General features: G+C 48.3%; 1 protein-coding gene across 3 annotated transcripts in view; it reads right to left on the bottom strand.

Moving 5' to 3' along the window:
* The window catches only part of LOC310680532 (peroxidasin homolog), a 70,736-nt gene that overhangs the window by 30,693 nt on the left and 24,159 nt on the right, over positions 1-15,884 (bottom strand). The window contains exons 1-7 of one of the 3 annotated variants that reach the window (XM_083447257.1): positions 14,173-14,375; positions 11,803-11,874; positions 8,921-8,992; positions 4,590-4,661; positions 3,345-3,416; positions 2,083-2,252; positions 6-123 (exon numbers count right to left, since the gene is read on the bottom strand). In XM_083447257.1, the coding sequence (XP_083303383.1) occupies positions 6-123; positions 2,083-2,252; positions 3,345-3,416; positions 4,590-4,661; positions 8,921-8,992; positions 11,803-11,874; positions 14,173-14,231 (635 nt within the window). In that variant the 5' untranslated portion in view covers positions 14,232-14,375. The other 2 variants (XM_083447256.1, XM_083447258.1) reach the window with 2 other exon arrangements.

The raw sequence follows: 15,884 nt of genomic DNA, 5'->3' as shown, positions 1-15,884 counted from the left end.
CTTACTTGTTGTGGAGCCAGATGATCTTGGGCTTGGGGTTACCTTCTGCTCTACAGATGAAATAGACGGTGTTGCCCAGGGTGACATCTGCGTCTTGAGGCTCGGTCGTGATGCGGGGCCTCTCTGAAAAAGACCGCGAAGTGTGCCCCGCTTGAGAAGTTGGACTGCCCTGTTCTAGCAGGTCAACTTACTCGCCTTTTCTCTGAACCCAAAAGCCCCAGATCCTGCAGCCTTTAAGCGTAATAATAAATAATAATAATAAATTTTTATTTATATACCTCCCTTCCCGGTTCAGGGCAGCTAACAACAAATTTAAAACACTTAATTGATGCAACAAAAACAGCATAAAATACAGTATAAAATGTGAATAACAATAAATTCAGAATTCAAAAATCAATTTAGGGGGGAAATCCATCCAATAAACATTAGACGATCACCAGGTCTAGCTGGGTAAGTTAGTCTTATTTGAGCCAGCGAGGAGACCAGCGGAGAATTAGCTGTGGGATCCCAGAGCGGGTAATCTTCATAAAAAGGGGAGAGGGAGAGAAGGAAGGGGAATAAAAGATCAGGCTAAGTTCAAGTTGAAAGCCAGGCGGAATAGCTCTGTCTTACAGGCCCTGCGGAAGGAAGTTCAATCCTGCAGGGCCCTGGTCTCATGGGACAGAGCATTCCACCAGGTCGGAGCCATCACTGAGAAGGCCCTGGCCCTGGTGGAGGATAATCTGACTTCCTTAGGGCCCGGGACCTCTAAACTATGATTATTGATGGACCTTAAGGTCCTCTGCGGGGCATACCAGGAAAGGCGGTCCCGTAAATACGAGGGCCCTAAGCCACAAGGTAATTACTCCATCCCCTTGATGGTTTTGGGCTCTTCAAGATGGTGGCATATCTTCTCATCCCCGCAGCTTCCATTTCCTTTCCTATCCCCCATCTTTAGCAAGGAACGGACCTAGCAGTTAGGTGATGATGTGATACCACCAGTTCCATCACTGCTCTTTACCAGGATGGTGCAAAAGCAAAGTGGGACTGCAGCGTGCCAGCTCCTGGGAGACGAGCTCTTTCGGGGGGCCCAAATATTTGTGGGCTAGCGGGCCCAATGTCCAAAAAGCACAGAGGCGAAGCGTGGAGCCGACTGAAGCATGGCTTCAGAGGCTGGCTCCTCCTCCTCCTCCATGGAGACGAAGGAGCGCTGAAGCAGCCACCCGCTGGTGATGGCGCCAGGAGGAGGCAAAGGAGCTGTCTGCTACTGAAGCCTTGCGATGGCCGCATTTGGCTCCGCCCCTGGCTCCTCCCAGTGTCCGGATGTCAGAACATCGGAGGTAAATGTCATGCGTGAAGTCACACACGGGACATTGTTCCTTCCAGTCTCCCTTGCAAGCTGGCGCCTCTGCTGGGCTGTATGGGTAAACCGGCAGTAGCGCCCTCAGGCCACGTCATGTATTAAATCGGATGATCTGCCAACATCTCTTTCCCTGCTTTGCTTTAGGAAGGACTGGGTGTGTGTGTGTGTCTTTCTTCAGAGCAAGGCATTCTGGGTAGTAAAATAGAGTCGAGAGTGGATTTCATGCTCTTTATTCAGCTCCTAGTGGTGAGGAGGAATGGAAGTTCCCCCAGAATGTCTGCTTTATATACATTATTTACACGATGGGCCCCATGTGATTGGCTAATTCCGGGATTCTCCTGTAGGCCAATCAGGTTGCGGATTCACTTCCACCTCGGAGCTGGATTGGGTGGCTCCTGTGGACAAATCAGACTGCAGCATTCTGGGTCCTATTGTTCTAGGACCAATCAGACTGCTGCATTCTGAATCCTATTGTTCTAGGACCAATCAGACTGCTGCATTCTGAATCCTATTGTTCTAGGACCAATCAGATTGCTGCCTTTTGGATCCTATTCAACTCAGTACATAACAGGTAGGATGGCCATGAAACGCTCCTACAGCACCAAGGTGGCTTGATGCAGAGGTTAATGATTCTTCAAAGGGGTGGGTGAAGTTTAAAGTTACGGCAAGGTTATGCGAGGCACTGGATGCCAACGAGATAAACAAAACCGATATTGCGGTGCCTGTGGCAGGGAGCTCACCACAGTTGAATTCTTGGGTGGTCAGGGTGACGATGGAGCGCCCCTGCAGCTCCCTTGGGTTCTCGCAGGTAGCTGCCGTCTGGGTGTTGCCCTGCACGGTGAATTTCCTCAGCAATTCTGCCAGCCACATCAGGTCACAATCGCACAGCAAGGCGTTGGAGTCCAGCCGCCTGAGACGAAGATGTGAAGGAAGAAGAAGTGGGGATTATAATTGCCAGAGACTTCCCGGTAGCCTCACGGGAATGGTGACTTTGCACTCAGGACCCCAAAACTCTCCCCAGATGAACCGACTCAGACCCTGTGATCATCAGCTGAGGCCCTTCCCTATATGCCCTTCTCTATGGGTAGAGTTCTCCCACCATCTCAGGCAGCGCTTTTCTAGCTTGGTGGGCCAAGATCTTTTAAACGAGATATGCTAGTGAAATATACTCGGAGTTGAGAGTGGATCTCATGCTCTTTATTCAGCTCATAGTGGTGAGGAGAAAGAAGAGTTTGGATTTGATATCCTGCTTTATCACTACCCGAAGGAGTCTCAAAGCGGCTAACATTCTCCTTTCCCTTCCTCCCCCACAACAAACACTCTGTGAGGTGAGTGGGGCTGAGAGACTTCAGAGAAGTGTGACTGGCCCAAGGTCACCCAGCAGCTGCATGTGGAGGAGCGGTGAATCGAACCCGGTTCACCAGATTACAAGTCCACTGCTCTGAACCACTACACCACACTGGAAGTTCCCCAAGAATGTCTGTTTTATATACATTATTTACACAATAGGCCCCACGGCTAATTCCGGGATTCACCTGTAGGCCAATCAGGTTGTGGATTCACTTCCACCTGGAGCTGGATTGGGTGGCTCCTGTGGACCAATCAGACTGCTGCATTCTGGACCCTATTGTTCTAGGACCAATCAGACTGCTGCATCCTTAATCCTATTGTTCTAGGACCAATCAGACTGCTGCCTTTTGGGTCCTATTCAACTCAGTACATAACAGCTAGGGATGGAAACTTGGACCTTCTGCGATTTGTGACTCCATATTGAAATTGGTTGGGGGGCAGGGGCAGTTGCACAGGGGGATTAGAGGCTGGCTGAACAAATTAGCATCTTGCCCACCCAGCAACATGGCTTCTTGAGAGGTTAAGTTTATGTGGGACCGACCATGGGTCTCCCACATTTAGCAAAGCCACACAGCTGCGTCCAGTTGGGACGAGCTTTTTGCCTCCACCCAGAATGATGAATTGTTCTTTGCTGCAGCGATTATCCACTTACAGGCGTTTAAGCGATTCCGGTTGGGTGACAGCGCCCGGCTGGATTCTGGAAATGCGGTTGTTGTGCAAGAAGCTGTACGGGGGGAAGTAAAGAGAGTCGGAATGTTAGCCGGGTATTCTTTGAGGCCATCTCCCAAGTGACAGGCAGAGACTGTCCCTGGGTGAAGTTTTAACACACCTAGGGGTGCTGTTTCCAAGCACCCCTCTCAGCAGGCCAAGCTAGGCATGATGTTAATGTTAGGAATACATTCTTCACGAAACAGATACGGTTCCTTTAAGTTTAAAAAGCATTCCAGAAGTTTCTTCAATGTGTGGGAGTGGCACTCCATGCTTAATTGGTGTCAGCTGGAGATGCAATTAAAAGGAGGAAGATGAGTTTGCAATTTGAGGCACGAGGAGAGCACACATACGCTGTTAGTACGCATGTTTACAGCTAGTTTGCATGTATGGTAAAGTGTGCTGCTGATACTATGAGTTTGCGATATCAGGACTGTTTATTACTAGACTGAAAGTACAGTTATACCTCGGGTTAAGTACTTAATTTGTTCCGAAGGTCCGTTCTTAACCTGAAACTGTTCTTAACGTGAAGCACCACTTTAGCTAATGGGGCCTCCTGCTGCTGCCGCACCGCCGGAGCACGATTTCTGTTCTCATCCTGCAGCAAAGTTCTTAACCTGAGGTACTATTTCTGCGTTAGCGGAGTCTGTAACCTGAAGCGTCTGTAACCTGAAGCATATGTAACCCGAGGTACCATTGTATACCGTGCCAAAGAGAGGAAGGAGGACTGTATAGTTTGTAGATAGTAGTAACTGAAACGCCAAATGCTTGCACAAAGTACAGTGGTACCTCAGGTTAAGAACTTAATTCGTTCCAGAGGTCCGTTCTTAACCTGAAACTGTTCTTAACCTGAAGCACCACTTTAGCTAATGGGGCCTCCCAGTGCCACCACACCGCTGCTGCGTGATTTCTGTTCTCATCCTGAATTAAAGTTCTTAACCCGAAGTACTATTTCTGGGTTAGCAGAGTGTGTAACCTGAAGCGTCTGTAACCCGAGGTAGCACTGTAATTCTTGACTGTGCATTTGAGTATGACTACCGTTTTTGTTGTCTGCGGCTAGGGAAACTCTGCTAGACACTTTGGGAAGCTGTTACGGTCAGTAACCTCTAATAGCTAATTGCACAAACCACAAATTGACTAGCGCGAATGTCACACCTACAAACCGCTTGCTGATTTTCTCATGACTTACAGCCTTTCCAGTTTGGGCAGGTCGCTAAACGTCTCTGGCTCCAAGGTTTCAAGGTTGTTAAAATGCAGGTAACTGGGGTGAAGAAGAAAACAGAACATATGGAACAGACCATGAATTCCCCAAGGGCATGTAGGATCATCCTAGCTTGCCACAAGTAAAGCAGGGGTTGTGAGCCAGGATAGAACAGAGGAGCCCCAGATTCACTCAATGCATTTGATGCATTGCAATTCCATGCAATGCACCGAGTGCATTATGCCTGCATGCAACTGACTGTTTATGCAGCCTGAAAAACTACAAAACCCATTATGCAGTGCAACTGCGGATGCGGAATGCTTTCATGCAAAGATCTGGGAAGCTGTGACTTAAACGAGCAACTACGAATATATTATTATGAATTAAATTTATTGGTCGCTTTTTAAACAAAGTAACTCAAAGCGACTTAAAATATATAAGCAAATGCATAAAAATGAACTGACAAAAAAGAGGGGGAGGCAACAAAGGAAAATATAAAAGACATTCTGTTTTTGAAAAGGCAGGCTTAAAACATGCCACTAACTCGAGGACATAGATAATTAAGAGCCAAAGGCCTGGCGGAAAATGAATGTTTGTGGCCGGTGTGAAAAACAATGCAATGATGGTGTAAAAGTAATTATATAAATGACGTTCAACACTATGGGTAAATGGGTTCCTCTCTGGAGAAAGGGGACCAGGAATGCAAAATATTCCTGCATGATGAACCTGCAGCAGACCTGAACTCAAATGGACCGCCAGTCCATCAGTGTGCTCAATGCTTTACAAGACAGTTTTGAATTTTGACGGAAAGGATGGGAAAAGGGCTATAACATTTGAACAACAACCTGTTTCAGAGGCTCAGAGCAGAGGGGCTCCTCATTCCTTTGAACTGTTCTATCTCTAATGCACAACTGCTGTGACACATGTAGAGCCAGAAGCGTGACTCTCTAAAAATGGTATATTTAGAAAGTTTTATGAAAACATAAAGAGCCACTCCTTGCGGCAAAGGCTGATTCCGCAGACTCCTGAGATTATTCTCAAGAAAACTACAAGCGGCTCGTTGAGGGCGCAGAAGTGCTGGACCGTTCCTTCCTAATACATCATCTACAAAGCCGTTGATTATATTTGCTAGCGAGAGATTAGATCTTGGCCACAGTGCTGCACATGAGATCATTTGTGAAGGAGCACATACTTTCCTACATCTCCCCCACGGCTCTTTATTTTGTCTATCTAGTGTGCCTTGCGAGACATTTCTGGTCAGGGACTACGTCATCTCAACAGGACTGGGTTGCTGTTTTTTTACAAAGCAAATATTTTTGGAGCTGTTGTGTCATCTCGGAGTTGTTGGGGTTTTTCTAACTCAAAGAATTATTATCTGGAGATCACCCCATCTGCCCCCAACCTGGTGCCCTCCATATATTTTGGACTACAATTCCCAGCAGCCCAGAGGCCAGGGAGGATGGGGTTTGTAGTCCCACCAGATGTGGAAGACACTAGGTTGGGGACAGCTAGGGCTCTGACTTCCTGAATACCAGTGAACTTCGCCCACATTGCAGGCAAAGGCATCTGTACTTAAAATAAGTCAGAAAGCCCAAGGTGAAGGATTCATCTCTCTGCTGTGATGTGTGAGCTCAGCAAAATGTCAGGGACTGGGCGGGACACAGAGGAGAGGTGGAAGACAACAGCCGGGGGACCCCCTCCCCAAGGGAACCCCCAGAGGAAGAAGGCTCAGAGCCAGGGGATTGGTGGTGGGCATTGGGGAGAGGTCAGAGGGGAAAGATGGGTGGGAGGAGATGATGGATCCCAAAGGGGCAACAGGGTTTTGTGAGCAGGAAGAGCCTGTGACAGGAAGCAGTGCAGACACGGAGGCTGAAGCAGAGGAAGGAGGTCAAGAGACTGCAGAAGAATCTAAGGCAGCCTTTCTCAACCTGTGGGTCCCCAGATGTTGTTGAACTACAACTCCCATCACCCCTAACTAGCAAGACCAGACCTCAGGGATGATGGGATTTGTAGTCCAACAACATCTGGGGACCCACAGGTTGAGAACCACTGATCTAAGGCGTCTGCCTCTCCTGCTGCGACAAGCTCGCCTTAGCCCGGGGCGGAGCTTCATGATGCGTGTCCCAGGGGTGTGGTGCCCAGCGAGGGGGGACCCCCAGCCGCAATGGCACCCCACCAGGATCGTGGTGCCGGGGGCAGTGCGCTCTCCCCGCCCTCTCTTCCTCTGCCAGTGCCCTTCTCACTGGTCTCCAAGAACGCACAGAGTTATGAGAATAGCAGAGGTGTGCAGATGCAATTTGCTTGGGAAACATCCGGCAGAGGAGCCGCCTTAGAAAGGGTGGAAGGCAAATACCTTCAGATCTCGGATTTGCCACTTAAGGGCAAGACCACTGAGTTGTATGTTTGTTTCTTTGAATAAAGAGTTAACTTCACTGACAACGGAGATTTGCTTCTTTTACTGTTGACCTGTGGCTGGCTCTAACCCTGACACAAAACATGGCTGGCTGAGGAGGGGGGTGGGTGTAAGACATGGGAAGGCAAACTAAAGCCCAGGGGGCGGATCCAGCCCAATTGCCTTCTAAATCCGGCCCACGGGCGGTCCAGGAATCAGCGTGTTTTTACATGAGTAGAATTGGTCCTTTTATTTAAAATGCATCTCTGGGCTATTTGTGGGGCACAGGAATTCATTCATTTCTTTTTTCAATATTTAGTCTGGCCCCCCACAAGGTCTGAGGGACAGTGGACTGCCCCCCCTGCTGAAAAAGTTTGCTGACCCCTGGTGTAAGAGAAACCTAAGAGGCTGCCGTATACTATGTCCGGTCATTGGTATGTCTAGCTCAGTGGTTTTCAACCCGAGTGCTGTGGCACCCTGGGGTGCCTTGAATGATGGTCAGGGGTGCCGTGGGCAACCCTGGCCTCTGTCCCTCTTTCCTTCCCTCCCTCTTCTGATGCCCTCTTGCATTTCTGCCCCCCAAAGGCTTGCACAGCTGTTTATTGCAGCAGCCCTGGCTACAAGCTCCGCAGGCGAATGGTGCCTTTGGGGGGCACCTTTTTGGGGGGTGAGGGCAGCTGAGAGACTAGGGTGGCAGCAGTGGAAGACTCCCAAGAAAAGGGGGAAGGAGGCTGAGGGAACACTCCACAAGGGAGGGTGTTTGAAAAAGGGTGAGGGGCTGCCAGCTCTGCAGGCAAGGGGTGACATAGCTGGGTTCCTCAGGCCCACAGGGGAGCCGTGGAAAGAATGTAGTTGGTCAAGGGAGCCGTGGACTCAAAAAGGTCGAAAACCTCTGGTCCAGCTCAATATTGACTGGCAGTAGTTCTTTTGGGCATCAAGTAGAGGCCTCTTTAGTTGAGATTCCTGCATTGCAGGGGGTTGGATAGATGACCCTTAGGGCCCCTTAAAGTAAAGGTAAAGGGACCCCTGACCATTAGGTACAGTCATGGCTGACTCTGGGGTTGTTGCGGTGCTCATCTCGCTTTTTTGGCGGAGGGAGCCGGCGTATAGCTTCCATGTCATGTGGCCAGCATGACTAAGCTGCTTCTGATGAACCAGAGCAGCGCACGGAAACGCCTTTTACCTTCCCACCAGAGTGGTACCTATTTATCTACTTGCACTTTGACGTGCTTTCGAACTGCTAGGTTGGCAGGAGCAGGGACTGAGCAACGGGATTCGAACCGCCAATCTTCTGATCAGCAAGTCCTAGGCTCTGTGGTTTAACCCACAGTGCCACCTGCATCCCATAGGGTCCCTTACAACTCTACAATTCTATTATTCTAGATCTTCCCCAGAAGATCCTCACAGACAGGTGGCAACTGGGTTGTCAATTGGCCAGAATGTTATAGCAAATGGTTCAGACCTCTCTTGCAGTTGTTCTTTGAATGGCCATTTGCAAAGCAGAAATTAGCAAGCGATGCTTTTCGTGATAAGGAGATCATCTTTAGGAGTTGCCCAACCAGTGCTCTGCAGCAATCTACTTCTGAAATCATCATTCTCGAGTTACGTGGATTAACATGAGTGACAGAAAGCTCAACACCAAAGCTTAAAAAGCAGGAGATGTTTAAACGTAGCTCTATCACCACGATAACTAGAAACGTTTGCAAGCTGCCTTGAGTCGGCGCTGCCCAGAAAAGCAGCCTAGGAATACCTAAGAGTAAATAAATAAAAACATATTACTTTTATTTCGTTTTTCAATCAAAGCTCAGTTTCTCGGGACTCTAAGGAGCGCTTGCAGATGGTGTCTCAGGGGGCTGGCAGGAATCCAGAGGCGAAATTCCATCCCTCGTCTCCATGCAATTTCCAACACAAACCTCGGCCAACTTACAGCTGTTCCAGGGAAGAAAGGCCCTTGAATGCATGCTGCTGGATGCTCTGTATTTCATTCTTGTAAAGGTAGCTTGCAAAGAGAGGGAGAGCGGAAAAGGAGAATAAAATTACATCGGTTGAGAAAAGCTTTCTGGCTGGCTAACAGGAGGACTGCATTGGATGCAACAGCCTAAAATCATATTATTACAATGCACTCTAAGGTGGCCCTTGGAGACGACTCAAAAACTCCAGTTTGGTCCAAAAGGCAGCAGCCAGACTGCTGGCTGGCATCCCATTGAGACCACACTTAACCCATGTTTTAAGACAGCTGCTCTGGTTGCCAGTTTGTTCCAGGGCCCAATTCAATCCACTCGCACTAGTGCTTAAAGCCCTAAATGACTCAAGCCCCAAATACCTGAGAGACCCTATTGAGTCATGAGATAACAGAGGACGCCTTGTGGTAGTTCCTCCACCTTCAAAGGTTCGGGGCCCTGTGTATCGGCATTGCCTGGGAGAGGGCCTTTTCGGTGGTGGCCCCAAAATGTGAAAGCCCCTACCCACAAAGGTGCATTTGGCACCGTCATTATACAGCTTTTGGATAATTCCGGAGATGCACCTCTTTACCCTGGCTTTTGACACTCGGGGCGTATGTTTTGAGGACCTCCCTTATTTTTATGGTGGTAAGTTGTTTTGAATGGTTTTAAGTGTCGTGTTTCAATGCTGCAACCAGCCCTGGGACTGTAGGGTGAATGGCAGGCAATAGGTAAATAAATAACAAAACAGAGGTAACTATTGGCTGGCCTGGATAGCTCAGTCGGTGAGAGCGTGGTGCTGACAATGCCAAGGTTGCAGGTTCGATCCCTGCATGGGTCAGCGGCATATTCCTGCATTGCAGGGGGTTGGACTTAGATGACCCCCCCGCCTTCCAACTCTATGATTCTTTGATTCCATCCTTAGAAATTTATCTGCCACCGTAGCGTCTGAACCTCCCCGTCGTGGTTGAGGAAGCACTAGGCAGCCTTCCTCAAACTTGGTTCCTTCCAGATATTTTGATCTTCAGTGGTGCTGGCTCTACAAAGACCTGAGGAACGAGATCATCACCAAACTCGTACTAGCCATCCCAGGGCGCTCAGCCACTGCCGCAATGTCCTTTCTTTTATCAGATCAAAATGAGCAGATAACAGCAAAGGCTGCTAGGTTCATAGCAGGGGCAATCAGAATAAGGGCCACTAACTGACTGCTGCTTCAGGACTTTAAATTGTGCTTTTATATCAAATTTCCTTTTCTGCGTATACTGTAATGCTTTACTGTTGCTATGGCCATTGGCTAATGCGAATAAAGTTTTATTTCTCTCTCTCAGTGGTGCTGGCTTGGGGCTCAAGGCAGCAGTAAGGTAAAGGTAAAGGGACCCCTGACCATTAGGTCCAGTCGTGGCCGACTCTGGGGTTGCGGCGCTCATCTCGCTTTATTGGCCGAGGGAGCCGGCGTACAGCTTCCAGGTCATGTGGCCAGCATGACTAAGCCGCTTCTGGTGACCCAGAGCAGCGCACGGAAATGCCGTTTACCTTCCCACTGGAGTGGTACCTATTTATCTACTTGCACTTTGATGTGCTTTCAAACTGCTAGGTTGGCAGGAGCAGGGACAGAGCAAAGGGAGCTCACCCCGTTGGGGGGATTCGAACTGCCGACCTTCTGATTGGCAAGTCCTAGGCTCTGTGGTTTAACCCACAGCGCCACCCGCGTCCCTTCAAGGCAGCAGTAGTCCACAACAATCTGGCGGGCTTCAGATGGGCGAAGGCGGCACTAGAATGCCCAGGTCATTGCGGGCCGTGTTTGCAGCACTTGGCGACAATAAACTCCCACCACCACCCGACACAAGTGAATATTTTGCTGGAAGAGGAGGATGAGCAAAAGGCCAGCTGCCGTTGCAATTTCCCATCATGCCCCGCTGTGCCGCAATGTCACTCCAGGGTGCAATTGCAACGAAGACCACCTGGTGCTCATTTAACGAAGGAGCCCTGGAGGAGGGGAGGCCCAGGGCAATGGTGCCAAAAGCGCTGGGCAGGACCCCTTGGCAGCTGAATGAGGATGTCTGCTGCTGACGCCAGTCCTGCTGAGAAGGGGAGTGGAGGTTATGTGCATAGCTAATCTTTTTCCTGCCCGAGAGTTTTCAAAAAATAAAAATCAGACACACTTCAAGCTGCTTTTCTGTCCCCTCAAGGGGAAAAAGAGATGGGTATGAAGTTTGGCAAAGCAAATGCAAAAACACAGGGCAGGCAGTGGATGATCCAAACCTCTTTTCTGGCTTAGCGACATGAAAAAGCCAGTTTATCTAATTGTGTTCTGCTGATCAATTACTTAATTCATTGAATAATTAAGTTTATATCCGGGCTTTCCTCCCAAAGGAGACCAGAGCAGAGAAACGTTGTTCAACAATACAGGTCAGAATAACATAACAACATGACTAAATCATTTAAAAGTAATTTAAAATATCTTGAAACGTGTAAAACCTAAAAACCACCAAAATAATTTAATAACGGGTGAAATGGTTGTGTACCCTCACAGCTGATAAATTTCGTGGTTGCCAGGAGCAGGAATTCTCAGCCATCAAATGCCTGGGTGAACAGGAATGTTTACAAGCTCCTTTTTAAAGCTAATAAGGAGGGAGGGTATTCCACAACCCGGGAGCCACCACCAAGAAGGCCCTGTCTAATGGTATAGGAATAATTAAGAAAAAATATGCACCTGCAATTTATTTTCCTGCTCAATATTTACTACGCACATGTGTGTAGCAGGATGTAGATACAATAAAGCAACTGTCATCTGACAAGGAGTGTTTCACTTTCCCGCTACTAATGTTCAGAGGCTGTTGTCACACTGGGCCTCCTTACAGACACTTACAGGTATTTCAAGCTGTCAAGTCCTTCGAAGGATCTTCGTGCAATTTGCTTTATCAGGTTGTTGTTCAAAAGCCTGTGGGAAAATAAGGGAAAGGAAGACACACATTAATGCATTACTTTAAAGGCGGCAGGCTGCGGTCTCCGTATTACGACTGCAGACACTCCAAGCGTCCCTGTTTTCCAGGGACATCCCTGCTTTAGAGAAGCCATCCCGGTTTTCTGATTTGACCCCAGAATGTCCCACATTTCCTAATGACGTCCCTATTTTCACTGAAGAAATGTTGGAAGGTATGGAGATATATCCTAGGGTTGCCATATTTTAAAAAGTAAAAACCAGCACACCCTAGGCTTGCACCCTAGGGTGTAAAAATGGCGTCAGGGGGCAATTTTCTCTTTTAAAAAATTCAACAATTTTGGTGGGTTTCTACAAAAATGCCAAAAAATTTGACTTGCCTAAGATTCAGGACAATTCAGCCCGGACGTCAATTCTGCCTTTGAAATCCTGATAATGGTTGGGAAAATCCAGACATATGGCAGCCCTAAGCTATCTGACCTATGAGTCATCTGAAGGGAATCCTGTACAGGGTAGGGTTTTTTTTAATGTTTAATGTTTTGTTCTGTTTTTTCATGTATGTTGGAAGCTGCCCAGAGAGGCTGGGGCAACCCATTAAGATGTGTGGGGTATGAAAAGCAAAGTTATCATTATGGAATGGGACCTCCTTATTTTCGTTGGAGAAATGTTGGGAGGTATGCGATTGGTGAGGCCATGAGAGAGGGCCTTCTCAGAGGCTGCTCCCAGACTGTGGAACTCCCTTCCACAAGAGGACAGCCCAGCTCCTTCTCTATTTTCCTTTGGCCAGGAGACAAATACTTTTTTTTAATCTTGCCTGGCCTTTTGGCCAACAGCTGGCTGTTGTGACAGTGTCTTCTTAGGTTGGGTCTTAGGCTTTTTTGTGTGTTTGTGCTTTTAAGTGTTCTCACTAATGTTTTCAATACAGTTTCTTATTTAATTGTTTTCTAATATTTATGCTCATTGTGTGTTTTTGTTTGAGGTTGAATCCTGACAGGACAGAAGTACTGTTCTTGGGGGACAGGAGGCGGGCTGGTGTGGAGGACTGAATGGGGTAACTGTGCCCCTGAAGGACCAGGTGCGCAGCCTGGGAGTCATTTTGGACTCACAGCTATCCATGGAGGCGTGGAGACACAGGTCAATTCTGTATCCAGGGCAGCTATCTATCAGCTCCATCTGGTACGCAGGATGAGACCCTACCTGCCCGTGGACTATCTCGCCAGAGTGGTGCATGCTCTGGTTAGCTTCCACTTGGACTACTGCAGTGCAGTGCGTGGGGCTACCTTTGAAGGTGACCCAGAAACTACAACTAATCCAGAATGCGGCAGCTAGACTGGTGACTGGGGGCGGCCGCCGAGACCACATAACACCAGTCTTGAAAGACCTACATTGGCTCCCAATACGTTTCCGAGCACAATTCAAAGTGTTGGTGCTGATCTTTAAAGCCCTAAATGGCCTCGGCCCAGTATACCTGAAGGAGCGTCTCCACCCCAATCGTTCTGCCTAGACACTGAGGTCCAGTGCTGAGGGCCTTCTGGCGGTTCCCCCGCTGCGAGAAGCAAAGCTACAGGGAACCAGGCAGAGGGCCTCCTCGATAGTGGCACCCGCCCTGTGGAACTGCCCTCCCAGCAGATGTCAAAGAGATAAAAAACTACCTGACATTTAGAAGACATCTGAAGGCAGCCCTGTTCAGGGAAGTTTTTAATGTTTGACATTTTGATGTATTTTTAATCTTTGTTGGAAGCTGCCCAGAGTGGCTGGGGGAAACCCAGCCAGATGGGCGGAGTACAAATAATAAGTTGTTGTTGTTGTTGTTAGTTGTTTACACCTGGGTTAATTTATGCTGCGAGCCACCTCAGGTCCTGCGCTGGGAGGAAGGCAGGATACAAATGATATTAAATAAATAAAGGATAGATTTGGATTGGACTTAAACTCCCACCGCCAGAACACCATGACCCTGTTCTGGATCAGAGCGCTATGTACTGCATTTTTGCAAAAAATCCACTGAAGAATGACTGGACCAGGCCAAATCCTGCCACCTCATGTAGCCAGGCCCTTAAATTAATGTGCTTGTTTTGCATCCTGCCAAAGGGGGGGGGGGCGGGGAGGGAGGGAGAGAAATGTCTTATCTGCTTCAGAATTCTCCTGTGGTGCCATTTGGAATTTGTCTGCCTCTCTAACTGGGTCAGAGCTGGAAGACCAGCAAGCTCTGGGTCCAAAGGAAGGCAAATTGAGCTCCGCAGGCAAGGTCAGGAGGACGGATACAATAGGATCCTGTCCACGGTCTGGACTCTTGTTTACCTTTCAGCACTGTTTTCGCCATCGTTGTCATAACATTCCTTTCCAGCCCCAAAGCACATGAGAAAACCCTTGCGGTTGTGGATTCCAAGCTAATCTTTTTGGCATTGCACTTCTCTCTTTGGCAAACGAAAAGTTTGCTGTGAAACAGGAAGGTTCTCTACCATTCCAGAGGAGACCTCTGCTGTGGCTCACCTAGGCTGGTTCTTCACTCTCCCATTATGATGATGATGATGATGACCATCATCATCATCTGCCCATCTGATTGGGTTGCCCCAGCCACTCTGGGTGGCTTCCAACACATATGAAAACACAACAGAACATCAAACATTAAAAACTTCCTAATACAGGGCTGCCTTCAGATGATGATTATGATGATGATAATAATAATAATAATTTATTTATACCCCGCCCACTCTGGGTGGCTTCCAACAAAATGTTAAAATACAGTAATGCATCAAACACTAAAAGCTTCCCTAAACAGGGCTGCCTTCAGATGTCTTCTAAAAGTCTGGTAGTTGTTGTTCTCTTTGATATCTGGTGGAAGGGCTTTCCACAGGGCAGGCGCCACCACTGAGAAGGCCCTCTGCCTGGTTCCCTGCAACCTCACTTCTCGCAGGGAGGGAACTGCCAGAAGGCCCTCGGTGATGGACCTCAGTGTCTGGGCTGAATGATGGGAGAGGAGACAATTCATAGAATCATAGAATCATAGAATCATAGAGTTGGAAGAGACCACAAGGGTCATCGAGTCCAACCCCCTGCCAAGCAGGAAACACCATCAGAGCACTCCTGACATATGGTTGTCAAGCCTCTGCTTAAAGACCTCCAAAGAAGGAGACTCCACCACACTCCTTGGCAGCAAATTCCACTGTCGAACAGCTCTTACTGTCAGGAAGTTCTTCCTAATGTTTAGGTGCAATTCTTCAAGTATCCAGGGCCGAGGCCATTTAGGGCTTTAAAGCTCAGCACCAACACTTTGAATTGTGCTCGGAAACGTACTGGGAGCCAATGAAGGTCTTTCAGGACCGGTGTTATGTGGTCTCGGTGGCCGCTCCCAGTCACCAGTCTAGCTGCCGTATTCTGGATTAGTTGTTGAAATATACTCGGAGTCGAGAGTGGATTTCATGCTCTTTATTCAGCTCATAGTGGTGAGGAGGAATGGAAGTTCCCCCAGAATATCTGCTTTATTTACAAATTACAAAATGGGCCCCACGTGATTGGCTAATTCCGGGATTCTCCTGTAGGCCAATCAGGTTGCGGATTCACTTCCACCTGGAGCTGGATTGGGTGGCTCCTGTGGACCAATCAGACTGCAGCATTCTGGGTCCTATTGTTCTAGGACCAGTCAGACTGCTGTATTTTGCATCCTTTTTAACTCAGTACATAACAGTTGTAGTTTCCGGCTCACCTTCAAAGGTAGCCCCATGTAGAGTGCATTGCAGTAATCCAAGCGGGAGATAACCAGAGCATGCACCACTCTGGAGAGATAGGGCAAACCTTAATCAGAGTTAAGCATGTTGGTTCTATGGGGCTGGATACAACCCACACAAGCAGCTTTATGTGGGAACTGCAGCCTGAATCAAGTTCATTCCTGTCCCACTGACTCAAAGTAAAACTCAGAGGGGGAGGAATCTGACTGACTGCCCCGATGCCTTACTATCATGATCTCCACCATCGTGTGGCGTTCCAGTTCTTCGCTTGGAGTGGAGGCATCA

Source organism: Podarcis tiliguerta (genome assembly GCF_965153285.1).
Source record: "Podarcis tiliguerta genome assembly, chromosome: 6".
Lineage (NCBI taxonomy): Eukaryota > Metazoa > Chordata > Lepidosauria > Squamata > Lacertidae > Podarcis > Podarcis tiliguerta.
This window is presented reverse-complemented; position numbering and strand designations above follow the sequence as displayed.